The 13,091-nt window shown below is 46.0% G+C and overlaps 1 protein-coding gene across 1 annotated transcript in view; it reads right to left on the reverse strand.

Annotated features, from left to right (window-relative positions):
- The window catches only part of ATP4A (ATPase H+/K+ transporting subunit alpha), a 28,729-nt gene that overhangs the window by 5,388 nt on the left and 10,250 nt on the right, over positions 1–13,091 (reverse strand). The window contains exons 8-18 of the mRNA XM_081920557.1: positions 12,435–12,703; positions 11,722–11,920; positions 10,252–10,361; positions 8,542–8,676; positions 7,413–7,605; positions 5,729–5,904; positions 3,956–4,092; positions 2,277–2,427; positions 1,396–1,564; positions 621–775; positions 392–515 (exon numbers count right to left, since the gene is read on the reverse strand). Coding sequence (XP_081776683.1) covers positions 392–515; positions 621–775; positions 1,396–1,564; positions 2,277–2,427; positions 3,956–4,092; positions 5,729–5,904; positions 7,413–7,605; positions 8,542–8,676; positions 10,252–10,361; positions 11,722–11,920; positions 12,435–12,703 — 1,818 coding nt within the window. The remainder of the gene's footprint in view (positions 1–391; positions 516–620; positions 776–1,395; positions 1,565–2,276; positions 2,428–3,955; positions 4,093–5,728; positions 5,905–7,412; positions 7,606–8,541; positions 8,677–10,251; positions 10,362–11,721; positions 11,921–12,434; positions 12,704–13,091) is intronic.

Consider the following 13,091-nt stretch of genomic DNA (forward strand, 5'->3'; position numbering starts at 1 on the left):
AGGTGTCCTGCGGAGATCTGCATGGATATCTGTAGTGGAACCCTAATTATTATTGCTTAATTATATGTTTATTTATGATCTTAGAAGGTTGTATAATCTCAGAAGGGGCGTGGCTGTGAGGGAGCCTGGCTGCGCTCATCATGAACGGATCCTGCACTTCTGAATTTGCCACTGCACAACCGTCCATCACTGCTCAGATGATGTGCCTTTCTCCTCCCCATGTGGTGGCCTCACGGGATGAGGCATGATGGGGCAGGTATCTAAGCCAATTCCTGCCACTCCCTATAGAAACTCCACTCCACATGGAGCCTACCTAGGCTTCCCTGCAACATAGCTTGCCCTCCCCCACTTTCCAACCTCTAGGCTCCCCCCTTCCAGTTCTAAAACGCACCGATCTGGAAGTAGGAATAGACCGCTAGCGCTTCATTGACCAGACGGTCCCGTCGAGGGTTGCGTGGTTTCAGGTGCATGATGTCGCTCTCAGCCCTTTCATAGGCCAGGGAAACTGAGGGGAACTGAGAAGAGAGATAAGATAGGTTTTGGTTTTGGAGTTGGGGGTCAGAAACAAGACCAAGGAGCCCTGGGAAAGAGCCTCTGCTGGATTAGTGTTGGCCACTCACAATGTCTGTGCACAGCTCGATAAACAGGATAGTGATACAACCCAGGGGGAGTGGGACACTGACAGTGATGTAGATCAGATAGGGCGTCAGCTCTGGGATGTTCTTGGTTAGGGTGTACGCGATGGATTTCTTGAGATTGTCAAATATCAGGCGCCCTGAAAGGAAGAAAAGAATGAAAGAAAGATGGTGGTGGGTTTAATGGACGACTCCTGTTGTTGAGCTGGGATTCCTTCCATCACACTTTTCTGGAGCTTATCTGCGGGTCCCTTCCAGGCCTGTGATTCTCTGTCCAGCAAAGTTTGGAATCTAATAGACAAAGCTGTTGAGCCAGTCAGACCAGCTTCTTTGTAAGGAAATGGCTGTATCTAGCCAATTCAATGCTCTCATCAGCATCTCAAAGAGTGAGCCTTGTTGCCATAGTGATAGCAAGAGGTTGATGCTGTGCAGGAAGAGGGCAGGTACATCACTGTGTTCTCATCAGCTTCCCAGAACACAGTATCAACTTGCTATGTGACCACCCAGCCCCTAAATGGTAAAATCACACAGTCAGGGTTCATGCATACCTAGCAGTCCCCTTCAGATATCCCTGGCTAATTGCTAAGATCTCCCAAGGAGGGACTGCTGGCTTTTCCATGATTAGTGGAATGCCACCTTCTGACACTTAGGAAGCGGGTCTTCTCGGTGGTGGCACCTACCTTCCCACACGAAGTTGCCACCATCAGATGCTGATGGGCACTAACCCTCCCCCTTGTGCCACAGCCTGCTGAGAACAGACCTTGCTCAACGCCAGTGACGATGGAGGCGAAATTGTCATCCAGCAGGATCATGTCAGCAGCGTTCTTGGCTGCGTCGGATCCAGCAATGCCCATTGCCACACCGATGTCAGCTTTCTTCAGCGCTGGGGAATCATTCACCCCATCTCCTGTTACTGCCACAATAGCACCCTGCGAACAAGGAGAGAGAGAGAGAGAGAGAGAGAGAGAGAGAGAGAGAGAGAGAGAGAGAGAGAGAGAGATATGGGCCTCCCGCAGATGGGTGTTTTATTGCAGGTGCATGCTGTTAATACGTCCGCGACACAATCTTAGCGCATCCGTGGTGGATTTATCCCATTCATGTTGGTTGTTTTATGTTTCCCCAGTGATCCCACATTTACTGCTGTCCTGAGCAGGAACAGTGCAACAAAAGTGGGAGATAAACAAACTGGAACATTTTTGAAATACAGTGGTACCTTGGGTTACAGACGCTTCAGGTTACAGACTCCGCTAACCCAGAAATAGTACCTCGGGTTAAGAACTTTGCTTCAGGGTGAGAATAGAAATCGTGTGGCGGCAGCTGGAGGCCCCATTAGCTAAAGTGGTACCTCAGGTTAAGAACGGGTTCAGGTTAAGAACGGACCTCCAGAGCGAATTAAGTTCATAACCCGAGATACCACTGTAAAAGGTTACAGGATTGCAGCAGGAAGTTACAGGATGTGTAGTGATCGGCAATGAAGCAGTGTGAACGCCCCTAAAACTTTTGCAGTCGCAAATAGTATTGAAAGTGGGATTGTGTGTGACTGAAGACTGGAAATGGAGGGAATGATAATCGTATGAGGCAGGTGATCCAAATTCACTGCGCCCACAATACCTTCTGCAGTTAGGGTTTTGTGACCCTTACCAATTTTTGACAGCTTTCCACAATGATGAGCTTCTGCTGTGGTGAGGTACGAGCAAAGACCATCTCTGGGTGCATTTTGAGAATCTCCACCAACTCCTCGGTTTCCATGTCTTTCAGCTGGCCCCCGTTGACCACACAGGCTCGGGCGTCCCTGGATGCCGAAGCAGAGAAAGGGAGAGCTCCAGGGTCACATACATAGACAGGGCCTTTGTAGTGGCTGCACCAATAATTGTGGGGAAAGTGGCATGGATGGGCCCTTTTCTGATTGCCTTTTTGCTGGCTGGTCAAGACATTTTTATTTCAGCAGCCTTCTGCCTGCTAAGTTCATTTTGACGTGTGATCAATGCCACTGTTGTATCAGTTGGGTTTTCGATGTGTATTTTATGGATTTGTATAGTTGCAAAACACTTTCCATTTTACATTGTCCTGCAATTTTACATTGTTGAAATCTGCCCTGAGTGATTCATGGGCACTAGAAGGGGTGAGACAAAAGTTTTTTTGTATAAATAAAGAGCCTCAAGTTTTCAAGTGAGAGCCTCTCTTCAGTGACAAACAACACGTAGAGTTGGTGGTTTCAATGCCGGACAAACACAACTCTGCCCTTCCTTTGTTTCAGTGTGGCTGGCTTACCACATTTTGAAGGAAGTGACCCTCTGTAGATGGAGAACTTCCTCCTCTTTGGTGACTATTATACCCAGAGTCACCTAACCGCACTTTGGGATGCTTCTGAGCAGGGTGGATAAAAATCAATGATTTTTAAAAAATAATTTAAAATATCAGATTTTTAAAAAATATTTTAAAATATCAGATTTTTTAAAAAATAATTTAAAATATCAGATTTTTAAAAATTTAAATTGGATTTTAAAAAATTTAATTCGGATTTTTTAAATAAAATGCTCTTGGATGAAAAAATCTTTCTAAAGATAGTTTTCTGTTTAAGTTACATTATAGTCCAAAGGCTATTCATTAGGAAATAATAATTTGTTTTAAGTTTTTCATGTGTGCTAAAACTCAGTCTAAGTTGTTGGTGTTTTTTTAAAAAAATGTTTAACCACATCAGTTAACAAACATGGATACATATGCTATAATGTTATTGTTTGAGTTAAATAAATTGTTTAAATTTTTATTAAGGGATTGATTATAAAGTTACAGCAGAAAAGTTGTCCCAATATAAACAGTTAATTTATTAAACCTCACAATAAGTTCATAATTATCTCTGTCTATGTATTTCTAATAGTACAACCAAATCAGGAATTTTTGACATAACTGTAAAAACTACTCTGAAAATTTATTATTCCGAAAATGAAACCTTCATCTGGTTGTACATATGAAGGTTATACCAGCAAGAGGGAGTCTTTCTGTAAAAAAAGAGATTTAAATCAAGTCTTATTGACTGGTGATTTGAATCGTGATTTAAATCGATTTGATTTAAATCAAAGCCACGCTGCTTCTTCTTTTTTTTTTTTTAAAAAAAATCTCTATTAATTTAAAATGAATACATTTATGAAAAACAGATGTACATGCAAGTAAACAAACATACAAACAAACAAACAAATAACAGAAAAATCAAACAATCCACCACACTATAAGATATAAGATGATTAATATAATTATCATCATATATACTGCTGGTACAAAGCCATGCTGCTTCTGAGGCAAAGCTGTGTTTAGATACTCACCGCTTGTTGACCTGCTCCACGGGAATGCGCAGGCGGGTGGCGATATCTTCGACCGTTTCGCTGCCCTCAGAGATGATGCCCACACTGGCAGCAATGGCCTTTGCGGTGATGGGATGGTCTCCTGTCACCATGATCACCTGGAGAAGACAGGGCAGTGGTTCAAAATGGCCGTTCCTGAAGTGAACTTTGGTTGTTGTCGTATCAGCACAGATCAAATAAGCCTGACTGGAAAATGCTGATGAGAATGTTGGTCTAGGTTTGGGGAGGCATCTGCACTATACATATAAAGCACAATGAGACCACTTTAAACTGTCACGGCTTCCCCAAAAGAGTCCTGGGAACTGTAGCTGGTTACGGGTGATGCTAGGAGACGCTTCTCCCCACCACAAAGCTACAATTCACAGAGTGGATTGTGGGAATTGCTGCTCCTTGAGGGGAATAGGGGTCGCCTAGCACCCCTCAAGACCCTGAACAAGCTACAGTTCCTAGGGCTGTTTGGGGGAAGCCAATGAGTGTTTATTTTGGCATGATAATTTATGGTGCAGATGGGGGTCCTGGATTCAAATCCTAGCTCATCCATAAAGCTACTTGGGTAGCTGACCTTGGCTCAGTCACAGTCCCTGAGTTTGTCTCAAGGGAGGGTAGGAAATACATGTACAGTGGTACCTCGGGATACAGACGCTTCAGGTTACAGACGCTTCAGGTTACAGACTCCGCTAACCCAGAAATATTACCTCGGGTTAAGAACTTTGCTTCAGGATGAGAACAGAAATCGTGCCCTGGCAGCGTGGCACCATAGGAGGCCCCATTAGCTAAAGTGGTGCTTCAGGTTAAGAACAGTTTCAGGTTAAGAACTGACCTCCAGAATGAATTAAGTACTTAACTCGAGGTACCACTGTAGTTTTAATGTCAGGCCCCTGACCTTTTAAAAAAAAGAAAGAAAAAGCTTTCCCAGTGAATCAGAATTGCATCATTTTATATTCAGGAATGCTCAGTCCCTGCCTCTAATTTAATTATTTATTTCATGATAGTTTGTTTTATTATTAAGTTTATATCCCACCTTTCCACCAAGGTGGCATACATGGTCCCACGCCCCCCCCCCCCACGTGACGTTCATCGTGACTGAGTGGGGATTTGAACTCTGGCCTCCCAAGTCCAAATCTGACATTCTGACCACTAACCCACACTGGCTACATACCACTGCAACTCTATATATGACTAACGGCCACTAGAAATATCATCCCTGTTGCCCATACAAAATGTAAATTATTATTTTTCGCCAAGATGCTTCTTACTAGGGATGACTTAAGACTTTTTGCAGCCTGCAGTGAAGAACAAGATGGTGCCCGCCCCCCAGCCCTGCATGCTTCCCATTTCCACAATCAGAAGCTGGCTGAACTGGCAGGTGAACCTTATTCTAGTATAGCTTAGCCTTGAATCCTCAGATGTTGGACTACAACTCCCATCATCCCTGACCATCGGTCCATTCTGGCTGAGGCTGATGGGAGTTGTAGTCCAACAACATCCGGGGGACCATGGCTGGGAAAGGCTGCCTAACACTGGTGACAGGATAGTGCGGGTGCAGAACAGACTGTGTCCTGCCCTCCAACAGAGGGGAATGGCACACAGTCTCAGGAGAAATGCTGCCGCTCCTCCTAGCATCTGCCACCTGAGGCAGTGACCTCACTCTATCTAACGATAGGGCCGGCCCTTTTGGTTGCTGTTAATTTTTCCGATGGAGCCAGAAACACTCCGGAACAGCTAGCAGCATACCCGGATGCCAGCGGTGCGGCATTTCATGACGGCATCAGGCACGGTGGCTCTGGGCGGATCAATCATGGAGATGAGGCCTGCAAAGCAGAGCCCACTGGTGGGGAAGTTCATCTCGTCGCTGTCGAAGTTGTAGCCACGTGGGAACTCGCTCTGGGGAAGGTACAGGTGGCAGAAGCCTGTGGGGAAAGAGAATCACAGTAAGGCCTCTACCAAGGGTGGAAGAAGAGAAGAAGAGTTTGGAGTTGATATCCCGCTTTATCACTACCCTAAGGAGTCTCAAAGCGGCTAACAATCTCCTTTCCCTTCCTCCCCCACAACAAACACTCTGTGAGGTGAGTGGGGCTGAGAGACTTCAAAGAAGTGTGGCTAGCCCAAGGTCACCCAGCAGCTGCATGTGGAGGAGCCGAGACGCGAACCCGGTTCCCCAGATTACGAGACTACTGCTCTTAACCACTGCACCACACTTAGAGGCATCATCAGAAAAAGAGGAAACATATCACCAAAGAAGAGGACACGAATCTGCATATAATCTGCATATGGTAGTATTTTCCTTTTCAGTATTGTTTTACTACTAGGTTGTGTGCCACCTTTGGAAGGAAGTGGCAAGAAGAAGAGTTTGGATTTGATATCCCGCTTTATCACTACCCTAGGGAGTCTCAAAGCGGCTAACATTCTCCTTTCCCTTCCTCCCTAACAACAAACACTCTGTGAGGTGAGTGGGGCTGAGAGACTTCAGAGAAGTGTGACTAGCCCAAGGTCACCCAGCAGCTGCATGTGGAGGAGCGGGGACGCGAACCCGGTTCCCCAGATTACGAGTCTATCACACTTAACCACTACACCACACTGGCTCCGTAGAAATGCAATTAATAATGTGTAGAGATGTGCATTTAGAAATAATTGGGCCACATCCACACCATACATTGAAAGCACTATGCACTTTGAAGAGTCATGGCTTCCCCCAAAGAATTCTGGGAGCTGTGGTTTGCTAAGTGTGCTGAGAGTCATTTGGAGACAAATATATTCCCCCACAGAGCTACAATTCCCAGAGTGGTTTAACAACCAAACACAGAATTTGGCTCTGGCTCCACCTACTGCTGGCCTCCTGGCCTCCTACCCTTGTGGTCTCGTTGGACACTTGCTTAGGAAGGTCATAGCTCATTGGCAGAGCACCTGCATTGCATGCAGAAGGTCCTAGGTTCAATCCCCAGCATCTCCAGGTAGGGCTGGGAGAGATTCTTTCTCTAAAACCTTGGACAGCAGTTGCTGGTCAGTGTAGATGATACTGACTTAGATGGGCCAATGGTCCAACTCAGTACAAGGCTGTTTCCTGTGTTTCAGCCAGCTGACATGCCAGTTGCCAGGATCAGCATCCGGGCATCCTCAGGATGAGTGTTGGGCGGCTTGGAGCTGTCACTGACATTTCCCACAATGGCCTTTGACGCTCCAACACCCCAAGCTGTTGTGGGAGAGTGAAATGGGGGCTCCATGTCACTCCTGAGAGCACTGACACAGAGATAATCCATGAGAGGGAGAGAGAGTTTTGCTATGTGTTCCCTCAAATCTATACAGCTGGCTCTGATGGTACCTCAGAATACAGACCTGGCCTTTATCAGGTCCCAAGTTCTACCAACAGCACACCCACACATACACCCACCCACACCCACCCCTCCCCCTCCTGCCTTACCCAGTACACGCTCGCCCAGCCCGCCAAGGTCCATGTAAGCTGTTTGGAAAGCCTCCTTCCACTGTTCGTCGAGGGGCAGCTCTTGACCCTTGATCATGATGGTGGAGCACCGTTCCAGAATGCGCTCGGGAGCTCCTTTCATCACCATCAGGTAGCGCTGGTCTCGAGGGTCGTCGAGCTCATGGATGGAGAGCTGGAGCAAAGAGGGGGAGCAGGAGACTCAGGAGGACTTGTTCATAAAAAAATTTAAAAAACGCCCTGCGTTTTAGCCTCCTTTGTTTTGCCCTCTTGTTGGGGAGAGCGGGACTGAGGCCTAGTCTGGGCACACGGCAGACAATGGTGCCATCTGGGCAGAACTTTGGGGGGCCCATTCTGCAGAAGGATCACCCCCAAACACAAGAGGGGTGGGCTTACAACATGTTGAAGTAAGCAATGTCATAGGCACTGCTATTCAAAATCCAGAGTCCAAAATGAACTAATGGTACACACTGGCAGTGGAACTGGTAGACTGTGCCGCTTCAGGATGTGAGTAGCTCACTCGATTTTTGAACGCATGTGACAAACAAACAAACAAACAACAACAACATCTCCCCACAAGTTGAATACAACAACGAGCAAATTAGAGAGAAAGCTTCAGCCCTGAACTCCTCCTTGCAGTGCTAAACTTCTACTTGCCTGAAGTTTTTCTTTTTTAAAAAAGACAAACATCCCCCATAGAGCAGCATTCAAAAATGCAACCTTGCATTCTGAAGCGATGTAGTCCACTCCACCACCGTGGCACTCTAGCACAGGGGTGGGGAACCTTTTTATTTTTAGACCGAGGGCCACATTCCCTTCAAAGGAACCTTGTGGGGGCCGCATGCCAGTGGCGGGGGGAGGGCTGAAGCAAAATCAGGAGCAGCAACCCATGTAAATGTTTCCTATATCCTTCATCTACGACAGCAAGGGGCGTTATCAGGGATGAAGCTTGCTTTGCGGTGAGGGTTGGTGAGCACAGAAGAGAACTGGGCCTTTATGGGCCAATGGGCTGCCTCAGAGTTTTCTGCAGTTCATTCTGAGATAACTGAACAAGGGTTGCTGAGGCTGGCAGAGGCCTAGTCAGCCCTTCGGAGCAGAGTCAGCAGCTGACCTGGAACTTGTTGGTGGAGTTGAAGGGGATCTCACAGGCTTTCTTGTAGCGGTCCCGGTACTCCATCACGTTGCCCAGGGTGATCTCGGAGAACTTCAGCAAGGCTGTCTCTGAGGCGTCTCCGATGACGATCCGCTGGGGTCGGATGCCAAAGAGAAAATGGACAGAGGTCAGTACAGCTGAAATGCAGCGCCATTTCGGGGGCGAGGAGAGAAAAGGCACATTTTAGGACCAGCCCTGATGATCTGGAGACACCGTCTCCGCAAAAGGGACTGACAAGTTTACTTACAGATTGGCTGGAGATGGAACAGTCTCTGAGCATAAGAAGAAGGCTATTGCCACACATGTAGGATTGGTGGGCAGGGTGCAGGCTCCTCCAGGCTTGATTTGACACAAACAAGCACCAGAGATATAGTCTTCCCCCAACCCTGGGTCCTCAGATGCTGTTGGACCACCTCCCATCACCCCTGAGCATTTGCCAAGCAGGTTGTGCACGATGGGCTTTGTAGTGTTTTCCCTATATGTTATTACATTGTGAATCGCTTCAGGATGCTTTATAGTGTAGCCTTTTTAATGTTTGGGTAGGAATAATTGTTGTACCCAAGCAGAGACAAAAGGAGCCAAACAACACCAAGGGGTTAATCCAGAGAAAGAGCGTTTTATTCTGCCATGGGGGGGGGGGCAGAGGCACCTGTGTGATTCAGTTCACAAAAGACAGGCCGCACCGAAAACATTTTACAAGCAGGTTTTATCCTTTTTTCAAACCCCTTTTTTCCTCTCCCCCTTCACAGATTCTTACATAGAAATACCTTCTAGTAGCACCTTAAAGACCAACTAAGTCAGTTCTTGGTATGAGCTTTCGTGTGCATGCACACTTCTTCAGATACCAAGTGTGCATGCACACGAAAGCTCATACCAAGTACTGACTTAGTTGGTCTTTAAGGTGCTACTGGAAGGAATTTTTTTTGTTTTGACTATGGAAGACCAACACGGCTACCTATCTGTAACTCTTACATAGAAATGTTGCTTTTCGTTCTCTGGCTATGCTCCCGGAAGTATGTTGCAAATCAATGTACCAGGACAAGGTTATCTTGGATCTGGGAAGCAAAAAGCTTTACTATTCTCAGCTATGGGTTTGTTACAGCGTTTTTGTTACAGAGAGGACTGCTTAGCTCGTGCTTTTTGTCTTAGAGGAAAATGCAGTTTTTAAAATGCGTACACCGAGGCCTGGCGGGGGGGGGGGGAATTCACAAACAGTTTTTTTAGGGCTTTCTGGGGTAACCCTAACTGTACCCCTTCAATGGGAAGCAATTCACAAATAGAACAAAGAACAATAGTTCAACAGTGCCTCTGTCTGCTTATCGATGGATTTGGTTGATTCAATAATATATGATATTATTACTCCTTAAGATTCATTTCACCCATGAGAGTAATGGCTTTTATGTTATTCTGTGTTTAAAGGCTTCAATTTTTATTGTACCAGCCTGATGTGTAGTTGTGGTGCTGTTGTTGCTGCTGTTAACCCAAGAATGTGTGTTTCTTAACTCACTTTTCTTGCTTAATTAAAAAGTATATTATTATTTTAAGCAAATATTTTTTAAATTACTATTTGAAACATTAGCTTCAGCTAAATTGCTGCATTGTGTACTTTTGGACTGCACATTTACTAGCAGAAACATATTCCAGCCATATCCCATTGCTCTTCCTTACCTTTGGGACAGGGACGCTATCCTGGCCTGATTTGAAAAAGGCTCGGTTGCAGAGGCTCACCACTTTGCAGAGAGCTCTCCACGTCTCAGAGGACTGATCAAAACTTTGCCCTGGAAGGCACAAAATGAGACAGAGTGAGGGGAGGTGGCACTAATAGTTTTTTTCTGTATCAGACGGCTTAGGACCGAGTTATCCAAAGGATTGCTTTGACCAATATGAACCAGCCTGGGCCATGACATTAGCCTCAGAGGCCTTGCTCACTGCAAGCACTTAATGATTCTAATGAACTGGTATATTGGTGTCCATTATAGTTCAGATATTATTGATTTAATTGAGGTGCCTGTGGTCCCTACCCTTTACCCAAGAGTCCCAGGGAGGCCAACCATTACATTAAAATAACAAAAAATTGTCCAGTAGCACCTTAGAGACCAAGTTTTTTTTCCCTAGGTATAAGCTTTCGTGTGCATGCACACTTCTTCAGATACTCTGCAACAGAAGTCACCAGACCCTTATATATAGAGGGAGGACATAAATCTAACATCAGGAATCACAAGACAGAGAAACCAGTAGGAGAACACTTCAATCACACAGGACATTCAATACAAGATATCAAAGCAGCTGTCTTATTACAAAAGAATTTCAGAAACAGACTTGAAAGAGAAGTTGCTGAATTACAACTTATTACTAAACTGAAAACAATGGAGAGACCTGGTCCGAATAGAGATATTGGATTCTTGTCTCATTACACATGCTAAAGCTATTTTTGGTCATCTGCATACTATCTCTTGCTTTTTCCTATAGGACTAATTGCAGTAATTAACAGTCGTCAACAGGTTTATCATACCCATTGAGACAATCACCCATCTCCTACTACCCTTCTGAGAAATACCCCACCCCACCCTCTCTCTCTATATAAGGGTCTGGTGATTTCTGTTTCAGAGTATCTGAAGAAGTGTGCATGCACACAAAAGCTTATACCCAGAACAAATTTAGTTGGTCTCTAAGGAGCTACTGGACAATTTTTTATTTTTATTTATTTATTTCGCCTGTGTCAGACCAACATGGCTACCTACCAGAAATTAAAATAACAATTGACATGGTGACACTGCATGGTGGTTTCTGACATCAAGGAGCAAGTTTCTGGCTGTGTTTGGATATAATTGGTCGTGCTGGGTGGCAGGAGGAGGGAGCTGACAGCCATGGTCACCTGCTGGACTGCTTCTAAGTAGGAAGACAGGCAGGTGGGGGCAGGTGGGAGAAGACTGAAGATGGTGGAACAGTGCCCTATTCACCCTAATGGACCAGCCTCCACCAATAGCCATGGATGATGGGAACTGTAGTCCAATAACACACATATTCCGCACCCCTGATTTAAATCAATTGACCCTGCCTTTCCTGGCCAACCCTATCCATTAGTCTCTCGGACACAAGGGCCTCTGGCCCAGCATTTGTGAAGCCCAGACTCTGCACCTGACTGATCTTCTGTGGTGTCCGCTGTATGGATCTGGTTGTCAAACCAAAGGTGGGAGACAGTCATGCGGTTCTGAGTGAGAGTCCCTGTTTTATCAGAGCAGATGACAGAAGTTGAGCCCAGCGTCTCGACGGCCTCCAAGTTCTTCACCACACAGTTCTTCCGGGCCAGGCGTTTGGCTGTGAGGGAAAGACAAACCTATGAAGAAAGAGAGGGAGACAAAGACAGAGAGATGGAAATGTAGAAAACTTCAGCTGAAAATACTTATAATGAAGGAAAGGTTACCATGTTTCAGACTTTGGGGCTGCATACTACAACACTAAATCACATTTGAAACACATTTCTCCCCTCAAAGAATTCTGGGAATTGTAGTTTATCCCTCATAGAGTTGCAATTCCCATCAACCCAGTACAAACTACAATGCCCAGAATTCCTTGAGGGGCAAAATTTGCTTTGAATGTGCTTCAGAGGAATAGCGTGTACGTAACGTTTGTTAAAAGTGAGCAAGAGGGGCATGATAAATCTATGAAGATTATGCATAATATGAAGAAAGTGGACAGGGGAATTTAGTTTTCTCTCTTTCTCATAAATCTGTAACTCTGAGGTATCCACTGAAGCTGAATGTTGGAAGATTTGGGACAGACAAAAGAAACATGTCGAGGGCTACATGTTCCCCACCCCTGCCCTCAAACCGAGGGAGAGCGATACTTACAGTGACAGTTGCCAGAAGGCCCTCGGGGACGTATGCCACCACAATGGCCATGAAGAAGACCATGGCCTTAAGAAAGGGGTATCCAATCACCATGGCGACCACAAAGAAGGTGGCCCCAAAGAAGATGGCCAAGCCGGCAATGATGTCGACAAAGTGCTCTATCTCGATGGCGATGGGCGTCTTCTCATTCTCCACGCCCGAAGCCAGGCTGGCAATGCGCCCAATGATGGTACGGTCCCCAGTGTTAATGATGATACCCGTGGCTGTGCCTGAGAGGACACAGGCAGATAAACAGAGCTGGTACGGGTTCATAAACGTGACCCCCCATACCTCTTTAGGGAGGGGTGTGTCCAGATGGCCAGGCCCCCCAGGGTGCATTCCTCACAATGGGAAACCATTCGTAAAGACTCTGTGTGGATTTGGGCCAGGCCCTGCCAGCTTTGTAGATCACGGGAAGCAGCGATGGTTGAGCAGCTTTTAATGGTCCTCCCACTGCCTCACTCAGGATGAACACCCTCAAGAAAAGTGGTCAAGGACTGCATACTGGCAGTGGGCTAGGCCAAATCCCAAAGCAGGACCATAATATAGATATATGCACTACACACACACACTATTCTCTCTCTCTCTCTCTCTCTCTCTCTCTCTCTCTCTCTCTCT

This window comes from Podarcis melisellensis (assembly GCF_964234715.1).
Source record: "Podarcis melisellensis genome assembly, chromosome: 8".
Classification (NCBI taxonomy): domain Eukaryota; kingdom Metazoa; phylum Chordata; class Lepidosauria; order Squamata; family Lacertidae; genus Podarcis; species Podarcis melisellensis.